We start from the raw sequence: 18,393 nt of genomic DNA, 5'->3' as shown, positions 1-18,393 counted from the left end.
TATTTCATTACTGAACATACTGAATATATCATCGGCCAGTATTTAAAATGCATCTTTTCCAGCAATTAATGTGATAGATGTGGAGATTTGCAGTGAAAATGGCTTTGCTTCATATGCTTAAAACTTTGATCTCACGTTCTTCCCACTCCGCAGTCTACTATTACAGCAGAGACTTGTATTTGGGGGGAGGGCTGCCAAGCTGCAGTTCCAGTCTCTGAAGCCCCTCTAGCTTCAATATTTGTGTTTCAATGTGTCATTTTTTTTTTGTGTAGTCGTTATATTGTAGAGTAGTTGCAATAAGCTGCTCTTGGTTTAAATGTAGGAATTACATTTTTGCTGGTCATCCATCAACATCAGGGAGCAAAATGTTTGAAACTGCTATAAGTTTAAAAGTTGTGGTCAGATTGTTTGTTTCCGAAAGTGTCTTTGACTCTGCTCAAGCATCTAAATTTAAATGAGACTTTCAAGTCTCAGATCTGTTCATCACCTCTGATTTTTACCATGGATGTTGCCCCGTACTAATGACATCTCTGCGAGCTTTAGAAGGGATTGCAATGAATGTCTTTCTAAACAGTAAATTAAAACACATTAGAAAAACGTTCAAATCTTTTAGCATTTTTCTGTATTTCATTTTAATGAAGAATCAACTGTCACGCAGATGAAACAGTGCTTGAAGTCACCACTAAAACCTTGCTGTGAAATGTTAATGTTGCCCTCTAATGAGATAAGACTGATGTGTATTATCCAGTTTAGAATTTTGACTGATTATATTTTGTGACTTGTTTCAGGGGCTCCACCAGTAGTTGAAAATCAAACCTAACGCTTTCAGTTGTGCCTATTTATTTATTTTATTTTATTTTATTTTATTTTATTTTATTTTATTTTATTTTATTTTATTTTATTTTATTTTATTTTATTTTATTTCTCTTTCATCCCATCAATCAGATGAATATGAGTAGGGTGCAAACTAATCATACAATGATTTTAGCTGGATTCTTTTATTTGTTTATTTATTTAGAATTTGTAGTGTTTTTTTTTACAAAAGTAAATAGGAGTTCATTTTATTCTGCTTATAGTGCTGTCTTAAATTTATTTGTCATCTGTGAAACTTCTCTGATGCTGAAATCAGTGAACGTTGTTTAAGTCAATTGTCTTCACTACCAAGAATAAATGATCATGAATCAGCTTTTGTGCTGGTTACATTTTAATCCACTCCTCCATATTTATCACTTCAGACGACAGTTTTTGCTCTGTGCCATATTTGGTAACACGGAACACAGGATGTCGGTGAGCTACTCAATTATCAAGCATGATGGTGAAGTGGCTTAGTTCACAGGCTCAGAACCTGGCAACCTGCAGTCATTGAGTCAGGGATATGATCCTCTGTATACCAAAGTATTCTGGACGCCAGGTTGTCTGACCTAAATATTGCCTAAATCTGTGTCAATGATCATGAGCTCTCCAGTAAATCTGCAATAGAATAAACACATTCCCACCAAAACCAATAAACAGAATTAACACTGTAAAAAAAAAAACCAGTGGGCCACAAAATTTCTCCACAATAATATGAGAGACTGATGATGTCATAAAACAAATACATGCAAGCCTTGAAAGATGCATCAATTTAGGTTTTCAAACACTGATTCTGCTCTTGGTTTAGAATTTATCAATAATTAAAGAAACTGTAATAAATCATGTATTGTTTTTCATCTTAGTTTGTATTTATCACAATTTAAAGATTTGAGGGGGAACATATTTATTTCTCTTTGTCATTATAGGTAAAACCTCAGATTTCCAAAAAGATTTTATCTTGTACTATAGAGCATCAATATTTGCATATTTGCACTTTCAACTACTGCCAACAATTAACATCTACGCTTCTCTCGCACTATTTCAGATCCCCTTATGTATTTTGATGCAACTGAATTCTTAAAAAAGCTTCTTTTTAATATTTTTTTGTTGGCATCTAATGTCAGATACAGTTACTAAAATGACACCCATTAAAACTAATTACACTGTAACTTAAAAACATTTAAAATCTTTAGTAATTTATCTTGGTATCATTAACTCATAAAATGTTGTTTCCTATGGGCGGTGTGCAGTGAGGCTGCTGCTCGGCTGGGTAGACAAAGGCGCAGGGAAAACAAGCACTTGAGCTCATGGGACTGTTCTGGCAGCGCTTATATGGAATTTGGACACAGATTCTCCAACACACTGCGCCTCTTAAATAAGTTGATTTATTAAACAAATATTCAAAGCTGCTAAATTGGACATCATATAGAGAGGTTGAGACCACATTTGTGGCTTAGAACTAAAAAATACAGAGGAAGACAGGGATTGGATTGTAGAAACAAAGCAGAGCGTGCTGTCTGTAGAGTTATGTATGTAATAAGAAGAGCTGTATGAGCGTGTGAATTGGTGAATGAGAAACAAATCATAGATTGCTCTGTTTATTCTTCATAGAGATGTTATATAAGTGTGGACAATTGCCACAAATTTACTGGGGAATCGGAAAGCTGAAAAACATGTCAGTTTATAATTAAAGCTCAATATAAGCACTATGAAGTGATTTTCCACTTCCCAGATATGGTGTAATGTCTGATTTCGAGGATGTGCTATGTAGCATTAGAAACCTTCCTTTTGGTTCATCAAAATGCTGCAGAGCAGCAAACCTACCGTCCAGGAGCAGGTTTTCTTAGGAATTATATATCTCTATTTATGGGGTAGAGTTTGAAAGTTGCAATACACTAAAAGAAAGTGGAAAAACAAGCCTGCTGTCTTTTTGTCTTTTCTTTTTTTTTCTACTCTGTTTTGGTGTTTGTGAGTGTGCGCATGTTCAAAATTAATTGATTGACCAAAATAAGCAATATATAACCAGTTTATATTCACAATTAAAAAAATAAAATAAAAATGTATTTGTGTTTACAAAATTGCAGTTCCCATCTTGAACAAGCCTGTCATTTGATTATTCAGATCAAACACCTCAGCTACACATTCAGAACCCCTAGTTTTACAGAGAGACACATTACATGTCACTAAAGCCTAAGGTCCACTATTTCATATTAAATGTCAGTTCCTGGCATTTATGTGGGTCATCAGGTCTGCTGTTCATGACCAGCTGGCTTAGTGTTAACAGATATTGATTTGAAAGGGTGTCGCGTGAGAGACCGAGATTAAAGGTCAACAGACTGGCATGCTAAAACAGGAAACTGATCCTGTCATTCTGCAAGGAACAAGCTCAAAAACACTTGAGAGTCAAGCTGGTTGGGTTTTCTTAAATTATCCCATCCAATTAAACATTTAACTCATCAAGTTTTTCATTAACAAACACCTTCAAGTCACAGCACCAGGTGTTGCAGCTGGTACTTCATAGTGTGTTAACAAGAGACATGCGAGAAGAAAGATATGTTATTGACGCTCTGTGTGTGTGCGTGTGTGTGTGTGTGTGTGTGTGTGTGTGGTAACTGAAGTAATTCTTTATAATGACAGACTTAGATCCCTGAACTACACAAAAGTACTGTTTGATGTTTTTTATCCTGCATCATATTTTTTGAAAATCTATCCAGTTAAATATATAAAATCGCCAATATATGCATACCCATGGGTTTGTTGTTGTTTTTTTTTTATACTGTATATCACTTTTATAACATAATTTTGTCTCTATTAACTATGACGGCTGTTACTAACTACCAGACTGTTTGCGTTGACAACATTCAATTCGATTTTATTTCAAGGAAGGGAGATTTGAATATTTTTCTTCATGCGAAAGGCCAGTGATTCATCAGATCGCTGTAAAATAAAAATGAATTTGAGAAAAACATAGTTGTTTTGATCTGGAGTACAGTTAAAATGGCATCATGCAGATTTTGTTTGAATCCCAGCCCTGGATTTTTGGACAGTCTTGCTTTTCTCATGTGGTGTTTGTTTATAGAAGTCCTTTCACCATCTGTCCAACCCTCCCTTTGTTTCATCTCTGCTCTAGGTGCAGACTCCAACAGTGAATCCAGCTCAGGGAGTGGGTTCTCCTCTCAGACAGCAGAGAGACATCACTGATGCCGTCTTCCGCCCACTCCGTCCCTATCGGAGATCAAGCAAGTGGGGACTACAGAGGGAGAAGCTCCAGGGGAACCTGGTTTAAAGAGCTGGACTGGGACCAGACGGGTGGACACCAGGAAGAGACACAGAAGCAGCATCACGGAGGATCCCAACAAAAGGACGTGGAGGTTGCCACTCAGCGGTGGTGGGGGGTTGTTGGAGGGGAAGAATGAAAGTTCAGTGAGACCCTTTTATCCAAAGTAGATTTAAAAGACTGTGGTCATTTAAAAAACATGACAAGTAATGGTCTTTTTATTTTTTATTTCTGATAGTAAATCCCACAAAGACTAGAACAATAATCTTTCGTTTTCCTGTTTCAAACTCCTCTTCTTTTTTTTTTCATGCCATGATAATGAAATACAGTTTTTTATTAACAAAAGTTTAGAAGATGTCTGATTGTTGTAGTTTTTCAGGGGGTGTTTTGGGCATGCCCAACTGTGAGAAGGCCCCAAGGCAGACTCAGGACCAGCTGGAGAGATTATATTTCTCAGCTGTCCTGTGAATGTCATGGTGTCCTCCCGGAGGAGCTTGAGGACGTGGCTTGGGAGGAGCTGTAGGCCTCACTGCTTATGCTGCTGTGCCTGTGACCCAAACACAGATAAGCAGAGGTTGTTGGATGGATGGATGGAAGATGTGTAAATTTACAATCGGGAATCATAAATATGGATTAGTTTTTGCTGGTGGTGAAGGGATATGTCAATCATTTCGACAGTGCTTTTCTTTTTGGCTCTTACTACTGAAAGAGCTCTACCTTCTTAGAGGAGTGTCCAGTTTTTGGTCTTGATAGTTTTTATGAGCCTGTTCCTAATTCAAACTAATGTAGAGTTTCAAGAGATTTAACTTATACTATTTTATTTATAGTTTTATAGTTTCTTTAAAGTGAACATTTTTGATAAAACAATGAACCTGAAATCTGAAAAAAGATGCAGTTAATGTTATAACACAGTATTAGTACTCAAGTTTGTTTTTACTTGAATACTTGAAGCGTTTTTTAATTTTCACTGATGATAACTTTGAAGGTTTTCAGAATACCAAAGCTATTTAAAAGCTTGTTTTCATTGTGCCTTGTTGAAGCTACACATATCTATCTTGTTATGAAATAACAGGAGCTTTAAATTCATATTAACAAACCAGTGTGTTTCATAGTATGTGATGAAAAATGCACAGAACAAAAGGTCAAATAATAAATAATAATTAAAGCTGCAAGCAGCAATGAACGGGCCCTCGCACTCACGGCCACCGCCCCCCATAAGCATATCAGAAATGACACCACCCACGACTTCCTATGTCAAACCATTCAAAAGTTATAGCAGAAAAAAGGGACAACCAATCAGAAGAAGAGGCGGGGCTAATTCAGGCCAATGAAGGCCAAGGGCTCCATAAATAATCTGATGACACCACCCACGACTCTCTATGTCAAACCATTCCAAAGTTATAGCAGAAAATCGGGACAACCAATCAGAAGAAGGGGCGGGGCTAATTAAGGCCAACGAAGCTTAAGGACTCATTACAGAGTCCCATGACACCACCCACAACTTCCTATGTCAAACCATTCAAAAGTTATGGCAGATAAAAGTATTCTAGGGGGCGCTGTTGAGCCGTTAGGCAACGCCCATTAATGCAAACCATGAAATATCAAATTTATCGCCAAGTCTGTCTTGCATGCAAAATTTGGTGACTTTTGGAGAACTATCAAATATGGACCAATCAGATTTCAAAATGGCCGACTTCCTGTTCGGTTTCGGCCATGGCTCCAAGAGACTTTTCTTTAAGTTGTGACATGATACAGATGTGTAGCGATTTTCGTGCATGTACGTCGAACTGTATTGTTGGGCTTGAGGCACAAAGTTTTCCGGGGGGCGCTGTTGAGCCGTTTTGCCACGCCCATTAATGCAAACCATGAAATATCAAATTTATCGCCAGGCCTGGCTTGCGTGCCAAATTTGGTGACTTTTGGGGAACTATCAAATATGGACCAATCAGATGAAGGGGGGCGCGCCTTATGGCGTCTAGCGTCGCCACGGTAACACTTTTGAAAGAGAAAAGTAATGCGTGTAGTCGCAGGATGAAGACACACATTTTGATGTATAACACATCTGGGTGCACGTTACGGTTCGGGCCGTATTAATTCTCGAAGGAATGGCATATATTGCTCCAAAATTACGCAATTAATTCAGATTGTTCAAAATGGCCGACTTCCTGTTCGGTTTCGGCCATGGCGCCAAGAGACTTTTCTTTTAGTTGCGACATGATACAGGTGTGTACCGATTTTCGTTCATGTACGTCAAACCGTATTATGGGGCTTGAGGCGCAAAGTTTTTTCTGTCAGAACCAAATATGGACCAATCAGATGAAGGGTGGGCGCGCTTTTTGGTGTCTAGCGTCGTCACGGTAACGCTTTTGAAAGAGAAAAGTAATGCGTGGTGTCGGAGGATGGAGACGCACATTTTGATGTATAACACACTTGGGGGCATGTTACGGTTCGGGCCGTATTAACTGCCGAAGGAATGGCATAAATTTCGCCAAAATGACACGATTAATTCAAAATGGCAGACTTCCTGTTCGGTTTCGGCCACGGCACCAAGAGACTTTTCTTTAAGTTGCGCCATGATACAGGTGTGTACCGAATTTTGTGCATGTACGTCAAACCGTATCGTGGGGCTTGAGGCACAAAGTTTTCAAGGGGGCGCTGTTGAGCCATTTTGCCACGCCCATTAATGCGAACCATAAAATATCAAATTTTTCGCCAGGCCTGACTTGCGTGCAAAATTTGGTGACTTTTTGGGCATGTTTAGGGGGGCAAAAAGGCCTTCCTTTCGTCAAAAAAATAATAATAACTAGAAAATTTCTGGAAATTTTGATATGGGCATGCCCTACTGCTCATTCGTCCCCTCTCGCTGCTTTGGTTTGGGGCTGTAGTGGTTGTGTTTGGGGTGGTTCTATGTCAGTTTGAGCTGTTTATGGTTGTATTGCATTCATTCCTGTGCTCCCTATAGTTATTGATGGGGTGCGCTTTTTGGCATCCAGCGTCCCCACGGCGACGCTTTTGACTGAGAAAAGTAATGCCCATCGAGGCACGATGGAGAAGCATCTAACGATGTATGCCATGCATGGGTGCACGTTCTGGTTCAGACTATGTTAACGGATAGGGTTTCTTTTTCACCGTGGTAAAAAACCCCATCCGAATGAATGGGGCCACTTGGCATGGATTTTGACAAAAAATTTCCTTAAATCCCAGCTTCATGAAATTTGAATATGTTGAAGTCCACAGCGTGCCGAGTTAGGAAACATTTGTAAGATGTCTCTACGATAACCTGTTGCCTAGCAACAAGCGTCCAAAGTCAAACGGAAATAAAAAAAAAATCTGAAAGGTAAATATCGCAAAAACTGTAATACTTGGCATAATGACCTTGTACGTACCGTTAGGGACAATCGGGCCGAGTGTTTAAAAGTTTGAATGATGTCTCTACGACAAAGTTCGGCCGAGCAATAAGCGTCCGAATTTTTGCCTTTTTTTTTGCTTTTTGGCAACTAGCGTTGCCACGGTAACCCCTATTACTGAGAAAAGTAATGCCCATCGAGGCACGATGGAGACGCATCCAACGATGTATGCCATGCATGGGTGCACGTTCCGGTTCAGCCTACATTAACGGATAGGTCTTTTTTACACGATGGTAAAAAAACCCATCCGAATGAATGGGGCCATTTGGCCTGGATTTTGACAAAAAATTTCCTTAAATCACTGCTTCATGAAATTTGAATATGTTGAAGTCCACAGCGTGCCGAGTTAGGAAACATTTGTACGATGTCTCTACGATAACCTGTTGCCTAGCTACAAGCGTCCAAAGTTAAACAGAAATAAAAAAAAACCTGAAAGGTAAATATCGCAAAAACTGTAATACTTGGCATAATGACCTTGTACGTACCATTAGGGACAATCGGGCCGAGTGTTTAAAAGTTTGAACGCTGTCTCTACGACAAAGTTCGGCCGAGCAATAAGCGCGGGAATTTTCGCCTTTTTTTTTGCTTTTTGGCAACTAGCGTTGCCACGGTAACCCCTATTACTGAGAAAAGTAATACCCATCGAATCACGATGGAGTCGCATCCAACGATGTATGCCATGCATGGGTGCACGTTGCGGTTCGGGCCGTATTAACGGACGAAAAAAAGTGCGGAATAATAAGAATAACTAGAAAATTTCTGGAAATTTTGATATGGGCATGCCCTACCGCCCATTCGTCCCCTCTTGCTGCTTTGGTTTGGGGCTGTAGTGGTTGTGTTCGGGGTGGTTCTATGTCAGTTTGAGGTGTTTTTACGCTTGTATTTCATTCATTCCTGTGCTCCCAATAGTTATTAATGGGGCGCGCTTTTTGGCATCTAGCGTTGCCACGGTAACGCTTTTGACTGAGAAAAGTAATGCCCATCGAGGCAAGATGGAGACGCATCTAACGATGTATGCCGTGCATGGGTGCACGTTCCGGTTCAGGCTACGTTAACGGATAGGTTTTTTTTTTCACCATGGTACAAAACCCCATCCGAATGAATGGGGCCATTTGGCCTGGATTTTGACATAAAATTTCCTTAATTCCCAGCTTCATGAAATTTGAGTATGTTGAATTCCACAGCGTGCCGAGTCAGGGGACATTTGTACGATGTCTCTACGATAACCTGTTGCCTAGCAACAAGCGTCCAAATTCAAACAGAAATAAAAAAAAAAAATGAAAGGTCAATATCGCGAAAACTGTAGTAATTAGCATAATGAGGTTGTAGGGGCCGTTACTGCCAATCGGGCCGAGTGTTTGAAAGTTTCAACCATGTCTCTACGATAAAGTTCGGCCGAGCAATAAGCGTCCGAATTTTCGCCTTTTTTTTTGCTTTTTGGCATCTAGCGTTGCCACGGTAACACTTTTTACTGAGAAAAGTAATGCCCATCGAGGAACCATGGAGACGCATCCAACGATGTATGCCATGTATGGGTGCATGTTCCGGTTCAGGCTATGTTAACGGATAGGTTTATTTTTCACCATGGTAAAAAACTCCATCCGAATGAATGGGGCCATGTGGCCTGGATTTTGACATAAAATTTCCTTAAATCCCAGCTTCATGAAATTTGAGTATGTTGAAGTCCACAGCGTGCCGAGTCGGGAAACATTTGTACCATGTCTCTACGATAACCTGTTGCCTAGCAACAAGCGTCCAAAGTCAAATGGAAAAAAAAAAAAAAAAGAAAGGTCAATATCACAAAAACTGTAATACTTGGCATAATGAGCTTGTACGTACCTTTAGGGACAATCAGGCCGAGTGTTTGAAAGTTTGAACGATGTCTCTACGACAAAGTTCGGCCGAGCAATAAGCGTGGGAATTTTCGCCTTTTTTTTTGCTTTTTGGCAACTAGCGTTGCCCCGGTAACCCCTATTACGGAGAAAAGTAATGCCCATCGAGGCATGATGGAGACGCATCCAACGATGTATGCCATGCATGGGTGCACATTCCGGTTCGGGCCGCATTAACGGACGAAAAAAAGTGCGGAATAAGAATAATAACTAGAAAATTTCTGGAAATTTTGATATGGGCATGCCCTACCGCCCATTCGTCCCCTCTCGCTGCTTTGGTTTGGGGCTGTAGTGTTTGTGTTCGGGTGGGGTTCTATGTCAGTTTGAGGTGTTTTTACGCTTGTATTTCATTCATTCCTGTGCTCCCAATAGTTATTAATGGGGCGCGCTTTTTGGCATCTAGCGTTGCCACGGTAACGCTTTTGACTGAGAATAGTAATGCCCATCGAGGCAAGATGGAGACGCATCTAACGATGTACGCCGTGCATGGGTGCATGTTCCGGTTCAAGCTACGTTAACGGATAGGTTTTTTTTTTCACCATGGTACAAAATCCCATCCGAATGAATGGGGCCTTTTGGCCTGGATTTTGACATAAAATTTCCTTAAATCCCAGCTTCATAAAATTTGAGTATGTTGAAGTCCACAGCGTGCCGAGTCGGGAAACATTTTTACGATGTCTCTACGATAACCTGTTGCCTAGCAACAAGCGTCCAAATTCAAACGGAAATTAAAAAAAAAAAAGAAAGGTCAATATCGCAAAAACTTTAAAAATTGGCATAATGAGGTTGTAGGGTCCGTATGTGCCAATCAGGCCGAGTGTTTGAAAGTTTGAACGATGTCTCTACGATAAAGTCCGGCCGAGCAATAAGCGTCTGAATTTTCGCCTTTTTTTTTGCTTTTTGGCATCTAGCGTTGCCACGGTAACACTTTTGACTGAAAAAAGTAATGCACATTAAGGCACGATGGAGACGCATCCAACGATATATGCCATGCATGGGTGCACGTTCCGGTTCGGGCAGCATTAACAGATTGTTTATTCACATGGTCTTCCATACAAATGCATTGGTTTTTGTTGCCATGGTAACAAGCCCCATAGGATAGAATGGGACAATTTGGCTTCAATATCTCAAAAGCTGTAAACGACAGCGTAATGAGACCTCAGTATGTTGTAGTCCACATCAACCTGAGTCTTTTAACGTTGGAACCAAGTCTCTACGATACTGCGTTGCCGCGCAACAAGCATCCGAAGTTCCGTTAGCATCAAAATGAACAATGTGGAATATCTCAAAAACCGTAATAGCAAGCATGACGAGACTAAAATATGTTGCAGTACAAAGCGTCCCGGGTTGGTCAATGTTGTAATGATGTCTGTACGATAAACCGTTGCCTAGCAACAAGCGTCCAAAATAAAAGTGATTTTTTTTTTAAATTGAAAGTTAAATATCGCAAAAACCGTAATAACTAGCATGATGAAGTTGTATGGTCCTTTAAAGACTATCGGGCCGAGTGTTTCAAAGTTTGAACGATGTCTCTACGATAAAGTTCGGCCGAGCAATAAGCGCGGGAATTTTCGCCTTTTTTTTTGCTTTTTACCAACTAGCGTTGCCATGGTAACCCCTATTACTGAGAAAAGTAATACCCATCGAATCACGATGGAGACGCATCCAACGATGTATGCCATGCATGGGTGCACGTTGCGGTTCGGGCCGTATTAACGGACGAAAAAAAGTGCGGAATAATAAGAATAACTAGAAAATTTCTGGAAATTTTGATATGGGCATGCCCTACCGCCCATTCGCCCCCTCTCGCTGCTTTGGTTTGGGGCTGTAGTGGTTGTGTTCGGGGTGGTTCTATGTCAGCTTGAGGTGTTTTTACGCTTGTATTTCATTCATTCCTGTGCTCCCAATAGTTATTAATGGGGCGCGCTTTTTGGCATCTAGCATTGCCATGGTAACGCTTTTGACTGAGAATAGTAATGCCCATCGAGGCAAGATGGAGACGCATGTAACGATGTATGCCATGCATGAGTGCACGTTCTGGTTCAGGCTACGTTAACGGATAGGTTTTTTTTTTCACCATGGTACAAAACCCCATCCGAATGAATGGGGCCATTTGGCCTGGATTTTGACATAAAATTTCCTTAAATACCAGCTTCATGAGATTTGAGTATGTTGAAGTCCACAGCGTGCCGAGTCAGGGGACATTTGTACGATGTCTCTACGATAATCTGTTGCCTAGCAACAAGCGTCCAAAGTCAAATGGAAATAAAAAAGAAAAATTAAAGGTCAATATCGCAAAAATTTTAATAATTGGCACAATGAGCTTGTAGGGTCCGTTAGTGCCAATCGGGCCGAGTGTTTGAAAGTTTGAACGATGTCTCTACGATAAAGTTCGACCGAGCAATAAGCGTCTGAATTTTCGCCTTTTTTTTTGCTTTTTGGCGTCTAGCGTTGCCACGGTAACACTTTTTACTGAGAAAAGTAATGCTCATCGAGGCACGATGGAGACGCATCCAACGATGTATGCCATGCATGGGTGCACGTTCCGGTTCGGACAGCATTAACAGATTGTTTATTCACATGGTCCCCCATACAAATGCATTGGGTTTTTTTGCCATAGTAACAAGCCCCATAGGATAGAATGGGACAATTTGGCTTCAATATCTCAAAAGCTGTAAACGACAGCGTAATGAGACCTCAGTATGTTGTAGTCCACATCAAGCTGAGTATTTTAACGTTGAATCAAAGTCTCTACATTATCGCGTTGCCGCGCAACAAGCGTCCAAAATTCCGTTAGCGTCAAAATGAGCAACGTGGAATATCTCAAAAACTGTAATAGCTAGCTTGACGAGACTAAAATATGTTGCAGTACAAAGCGTCCCGGGTTTGTCAATGTTGTAATGATGTCTGTACGATAAACCGTTGCCTAGCAACAAACGTCCAAAATAAAAGAGATTTTTTTTTTAAATTGAAAGTTAAATATCGCAAAAACCGTAATAACTAGAATGATGTAGTTGTATGGTCCTTTAAAGACTATCGGGCCGAGTGTTTCAAAGTTTGAACGATGTCTCTACGATAAAGTTCGGCCGAGCAATAAGCGCGGGAATTTTCGCCTTTTTTTTTGCTTTTTGGCAACTAGCGTTGCCACGGTAACCCCTATTACTGAGAAAAGTAATACCCATCGAATCACGATGGACACGCATCCAACGATGTATGCCATGCATGGGTGCACGTTGCGGTTCGGGCCGTATTAACGGACGAAAAAAAGTGCGGAATAATAAGAATAATAAGAAAAGGGAAACTTTTCTGTATACCAATATATCGCCTTCATTTTCATGTTTTTCCTCATTTTTTCGGACGTGTTTTAGTTTTTGGGGATTTTTTTTTTCCACATCAGTGCGGGGTCATGCTGTACACCCGCTGGTGTGACGTGGGACTTTTGCGACTTTAGCTTGTTAGCAAAATGCTAGCAACATTGCCCTTTGGGCCATTCTGGACGATTGCAATATGGTCATGCCATTACTTGGCATGCCCATAATAACTAGAAAATTTCTGGAAATTTTGATATGGGCATGCCCTACTGCCCATTCGTCCCCTCTTGCTGCTTTGGTTTGGGGCTGTAGTGGTTGTGTTCGGGGTGGTTCTATGTCAGTTTGAGGTGTTTTTACGCTTGTATTTCATTCATTCCTGTGCTCCCAATAGTTATTAATGGGGCGCGCTTTTTGGCATCTAGCGTTGCCACGGTAACGCTTTTGACTGAGAAAAGTAATGCCCATCGAGGCAAGATGGAGACGCATCTAACGATGTATGCCGTGCATGGGTGCACGTTCCGGTTCAGGCTACGTTAACGGATAGGTTTTTTTTTTCACCATGGTACAAAACCCCATCCGAATGAATGGGGCCATTTGGCCTGGATTTTGACATAAAATTTCCTTAAATCCCAGCTTCATGAAATTTGAGTATGTTGAATTCCACAGCGTGCCGAGTCAGGGGACATTTGTACGATGTCTCTACGATAACCTGTTGCCTAGCAACAAGCGTCCAAATTCAAACAGAAATAAAAAAAAAAATGAAAGGTCAATATCGCGAAAACTGTAGTAATTAGCATAATGAGGTTGTAGGGGCCGTTACTGCCAATCGGGCCGAGTGTTTGAAAGTTTCAACCATGTCTCTACGATAAAGTTCGGCCGAGCAATAAGCGTCCGAATTTTCGCCTTTTTTTTTGCTTTTTGGCATCTAGCGTTGCCACGGTAACACTTTTTACTGAGAAAAGTAATGCCCATCGAGGAACCATGGAGACGCATCCAACGATGTATGCCATGTATGGGTGCATGTTCCGGTTCAGGCTATGTTAACGGATAGGTTTATTTTTCACCATGGTAAAAAACTCCATCCGAATGAATGGGGCCATGTGGCCTGGATTTTGACATAAAATTTCCTTAAATCCCAGCTTCATGAAATTTGAGTATGTTGAAGTCCACAGCGTGCCGAGTCGGGAAACATTTGTACCATGTCTCTACGATAACCTGTTGCCTAGCAACAAGCGTCCAAAGTCAAATGGAAAAAAAAAAAAAAAAGAAAGGTCAATATCACAAAAACTGTAATACTTGGCATAATGAGCTTGTACGTACCTTTAGGGACAATCAGGCCGAGTGTTTGAAAGTTTGAACGATGTCTCTACGACAAAGTTCGGCCGAGCAATAAGCGTGGGAATTTTCGCCTTTTTTTTTGCTTTTTGGCAACTAGCGTTGCCCCGGTAACCCCTATTACGGAGAAAAGTAATGCCCATCGAGGCATGATGGAGACGCATCCAACGATGTATGCCATGCATGGGTGCACATTCCGGTTCGGGCCGCATTAACGGACGAAAAAAAGTGCGGAATAAGAATAACTAGAAAATTTCTGGAAATTTTGATATGGGCATGCCCTACTGCCCATTCGTCCCCTCTCGCCGCTTTGGTTTAGGGCTGTAGTGGTTGTGTTCGGGGCGGTTCTATGTCAGTTTGAGGTGTTTACGGTTGTATTGCATTCATTCCTGTGCTCCCAATAGCTATTAATGGGGCGCGCTTTTTGCCGTCTAGCGTCCCCACTGTAACGCTTTTGACTGAGAAAAGTAATGCCCATCGAGGCACGATGGAGAAGCATCTAACGGTGTATGCCGTGCATGGGTGCACGTTCCGGTTCAGACTACGTTAACGGATAGGGTTTTTTTCCACCATGGTAAAAAAAACCCATCCGAATGAATGGGGCCATTTGGCATGGATTTTACATTAAAGCTTCCTTAAATCACAGCTTCATGAAATTTGAATATGTTGAAGATCACAGCTTGCCGAGTCGGGGAACATTTGTATCATGTCTCTACGATAATCTGTTGCCTAGCAACAAGCATCCAAAGTCAAACGGAAATTTAAAAAAAAAAGAAAGGTCAATATCGCAAAAACTTTAAAAGTTGGCATAATGAGGTTCTAGGGTCCGTTAGTGCCAATCAGGCCGAGTGTTTGAAAGTTTGAACGATGTCTCTACGATAAAGTCCGGCCGAGCAATAAGCGTCTGAATTTTCGCCTTTTTTTTTGCTTTTTGGCATCTAGCGTTGCCACGGTAACACTTTTGACTGAGAAAAGTAATGCCCATTGAGGCACGATGGAGACGCATCCAACGATATATGCCATGCATGGGTGTACATTGCGGTCCGAGCAGCATTAACAGATTGTTTATTCACATGGTCCCCCATACAAATGCATAGGTTTTTGTCGCCATGGTAACAAGCCCCATAGGATAGAATGGGACAACAGCGTAATGAGACCTCAGTATGTTGTAGTCCACATCAAGCTGAGTCTTTTAATGTTGGAACCAAGTCTCTACGATACTGCGTTGCCGCGCAACAAGCATCCGAAGTTCCGTTAGCATCAAAATGAGAAGAGTGAAATATCTCAAAAACCGTAATAGCTAGCATGACGAGACTAAAATATGTTGCAGTACAAAGCGTCCCGGGTTGGTCAATGTTGTAATGATGTCTGTACGATAAACCGTTGCCTAGCAACAAGCGTCCAAAATAAAAGTGATTTTTTTTTTAAATTGAAAGTTAAATATCGCAAAAACCGTAATAACTAGCATGATGAAGTTGTATGGTCCTTTAAAGACTATCGGGCCGAGTGTTTCAAAGTTTGAACGATGTCGCTACGATAAAGTTCGGCCGAGCAATAAGCGCGGGAATTTTCGCCTTTTTTTTTGCTTTTTGGCAACTAGCGTTGCCACGGTAACCCCTATTACTGAGAAAAGTAATACCCATCGAATCACGATGGAGACGCATCCAACGATGTATGCCATGCATGGGTGCACGTTGCGGTTCGGGCCGTATTAACGGACGAAAAAAAGTGCGGAATAATAAGAATAACTAGACCAAAATTCCCGGGAAATTTTGAAGTGCCACGGACTACTGCCGGATGATCGCGGGATGCACCCATGAAGGTCAAGGACTCGATACTTAGTCATTTGACACCACCCATGACTCTCTATGTCAAACCATTCAAAAGATATTGGACTATAACGTATCGGCCAATCAGAAGAAGGGGCGTGGCTAATTTGCACCAATGAGGGTCAGGGACTCCGATACTTAGTCATTTGACACCACCCATGTCTCTGTATGTCAAACCATTCAAAAGATATTGGACTTTAACGTATCGGCCAATCAGAAGAAGGGGCGTGGCTAATTTGCACCAATGAGGGTCAGGGACTCCATACTTAGTCATTTGACACCACCCATGTCTCTGTATGTCAAACCATTCAAAAGATATTGGACTTTAACGTATCAGCCAATCAGAAGAAGGGGCGGGGCTAATTTGCACCAATGAGGGTCAGGGACTCGATACTTAGTCATTTGACACCACCCATGTCTCTGTATGTCAAACCATTCAAAATATATTGGACTTTAACGTATCAGCCAATCAGAAGAAGGGGCGTGGCTAATTTGCACCAATGAGGGTCAGGGACTCGATACTTAGTCATTTGACACCACCCATGTCTCTGTATGTCAAACCATTCAAAAGATATTGGACTATAACGTATCGGCCAATCAGAAGAAGGGGCGGGGCTAATTTGCACCAATGAGGGTCAGGGACTCGATACTTAGTCATTTGACACCACCCATGTCTCTCTATGTCAAACCATTCAAAAGATATTGGACTATAAGGTATCGGCCAATCAGAAGAAGGGGCGGGGCTAATTTGCACCAATGAGGGTCAGGGGCTCGATACTTAGTCATTTGACACCACCCGTGACTCTTTATGTCAAACCATTCAAAAGATATTGGACTATAACGTATCGGCCAATCAGAAGAAGGGGCGGGGCTAATTTGCACCAATGAGGGTCAGGGGCTCGATACTTAGTCATTTGACACCACCCGTGACTCTTTATGTCAAACCATTCAAAAGATATTGGACTATAACGTATCGGCCAATCAGAAGAAGGGGCGGGGCTAATATGTATATATAATATACAAATGTAAATATTTATATGTATAATAATAATAATATACATATATATCCCATGAACCTGTCCCCAGCAGGACTGGGGATCATGTAAGGTCAGGGTTCAGATTCCTCCATTATCCAAGGTAAAGTATTATGAAGTCTGCATTGAGTGGGTCATGTGACTAGTTCTGGGTCACATGACCCGGAAGTATGGTAGTGTATATTGTATTGGAATGACTCAGCTAGTTCTTCGGATTTGACAAGCCTCAAATAACTTCACCTTGTAATCAAACTGTAGCTCCTAGCAGAAAAACAAAGACATCGTGAGAGAGACAGAACCCGGAAGATTCTGACAATCTTAATTTTATTCAGATATTCCTTAAAATGTGTTAGTAACGGCAATTCGAAAACAAAAATGAGATTTTTTTGAAGAAAACGTTATTTATTATGGGAGTCAATGGAGAGAAAGACAGGATTTGGCATGGCTGTTAGTCTCCCCGTTCAAATTTTGTGCACACCACGCCTGTCAAAGTCACATTTTATGAATCACAAAACCTATGTCTATATTCTGACCAAAAATGATCTGTCTACCTTTTACGGTTTGGCCGTGAGGTCGAGTTACAAATAAAAATTATGATCATTTTTTTAAAGTCTCTCGCACTCTGATCAATTAGAACCGCACTGAAGATTTGACAAAAAAGTGATTTCCAGTCCTCGCTTGAGCGCTCATATCTTGAAAAGTGTACATTTTAGGAAAAAACAGTCCGGGGTTTAGAGAGAGAAGAGAAGTTTTCCTCCGTTTTGAAGTTTGAATGACCTTTCTACGTGCAAGTATGAGAAAGATAGGTGACTCAGAAAAAAGGTGATTTTTTTTTTTTTAACCTCATCCCACACACAGTGTGAAATGCTGCCCCATACAAATACATGGTCCCCATTAGTTTGGAAATTTGGAAATGTTTTTGCACTTCGTGCAAAAACTATTCGTGCCATCGTTCTGAAAATCCACAGGAATGTAGTTAAATTCAGGGCCTACAACTTTCTAAATCGGTTCAGAATTTTTCGAGTAACGGTATGCGAGTGGTGAGGCCCCAAAGTTCACGCAATGCGTTCCGGATGGGGCAAAAAGCGCACGTTTGTGCACGTTGCGCAAAAACGTGCACGCCAATCGCTTATAAAAGTCATACCAATTGATTCCCGATTAAGGCGCACGTTTCTACGTTTTTACTTTTTGAGTTTTCTCAAAGCTGCGCAACTAGTTACGCGCCGAAGTTTATACGGAAGAATATGGAATAATAATAAATAAGCCTGAGCAATAGTATTAGTGCCTCGTGCTGCGCACGAGGCACTCCTCCTCCATTGAGCTTGCGCATCTCAATGGAGGAGGCGTGCCACGTGGCGCAGCCGTGGCACTAATAATAAGAAAAGGGAAACCTTTTCTAGATACTAATATATCGCCTTCATTTTCATGTTTTTCCTCATTTTTTCGGCCGTGTTTT

The 18,393-nt window shown here is 41.1% G+C and overlaps 1 protein-coding gene across 1 annotated transcript in view; it reads left to right on the top strand.

The window, feature by feature from the left end:
* Positions 1-4,268, top strand: part of LOC133449150 (testis-expressed protein 264) — a 50,349-nt gene extending 46,081 nt beyond the window's left edge. Inside the window, 2 exon segments of the mRNA XM_061728282.1 lie at positions 3,983-4,018; positions 4,021-4,268. Coding sequence (XP_061584266.1) covers positions 3,983-4,018; positions 4,021-4,268 — 284 coding nt within the window.
* Positions 4,269-18,393: the final 14,125 nt, after the last annotated feature.

Source organism: Cololabis saira, chromosome 8, assembly GCF_033807715.1.
Source record: "Cololabis saira isolate AMF1-May2022 chromosome 8, fColSai1.1, whole genome shotgun sequence".
NCBI classification, from domain to species: Eukaryota; Metazoa; Chordata; class Actinopteri; order Beloniformes; family Belonidae; genus Cololabis; species Cololabis saira.
Note: the sequence above shows the minus strand (reverse complement) of the source record. Positions and strands in the feature narration are given on the sequence as shown.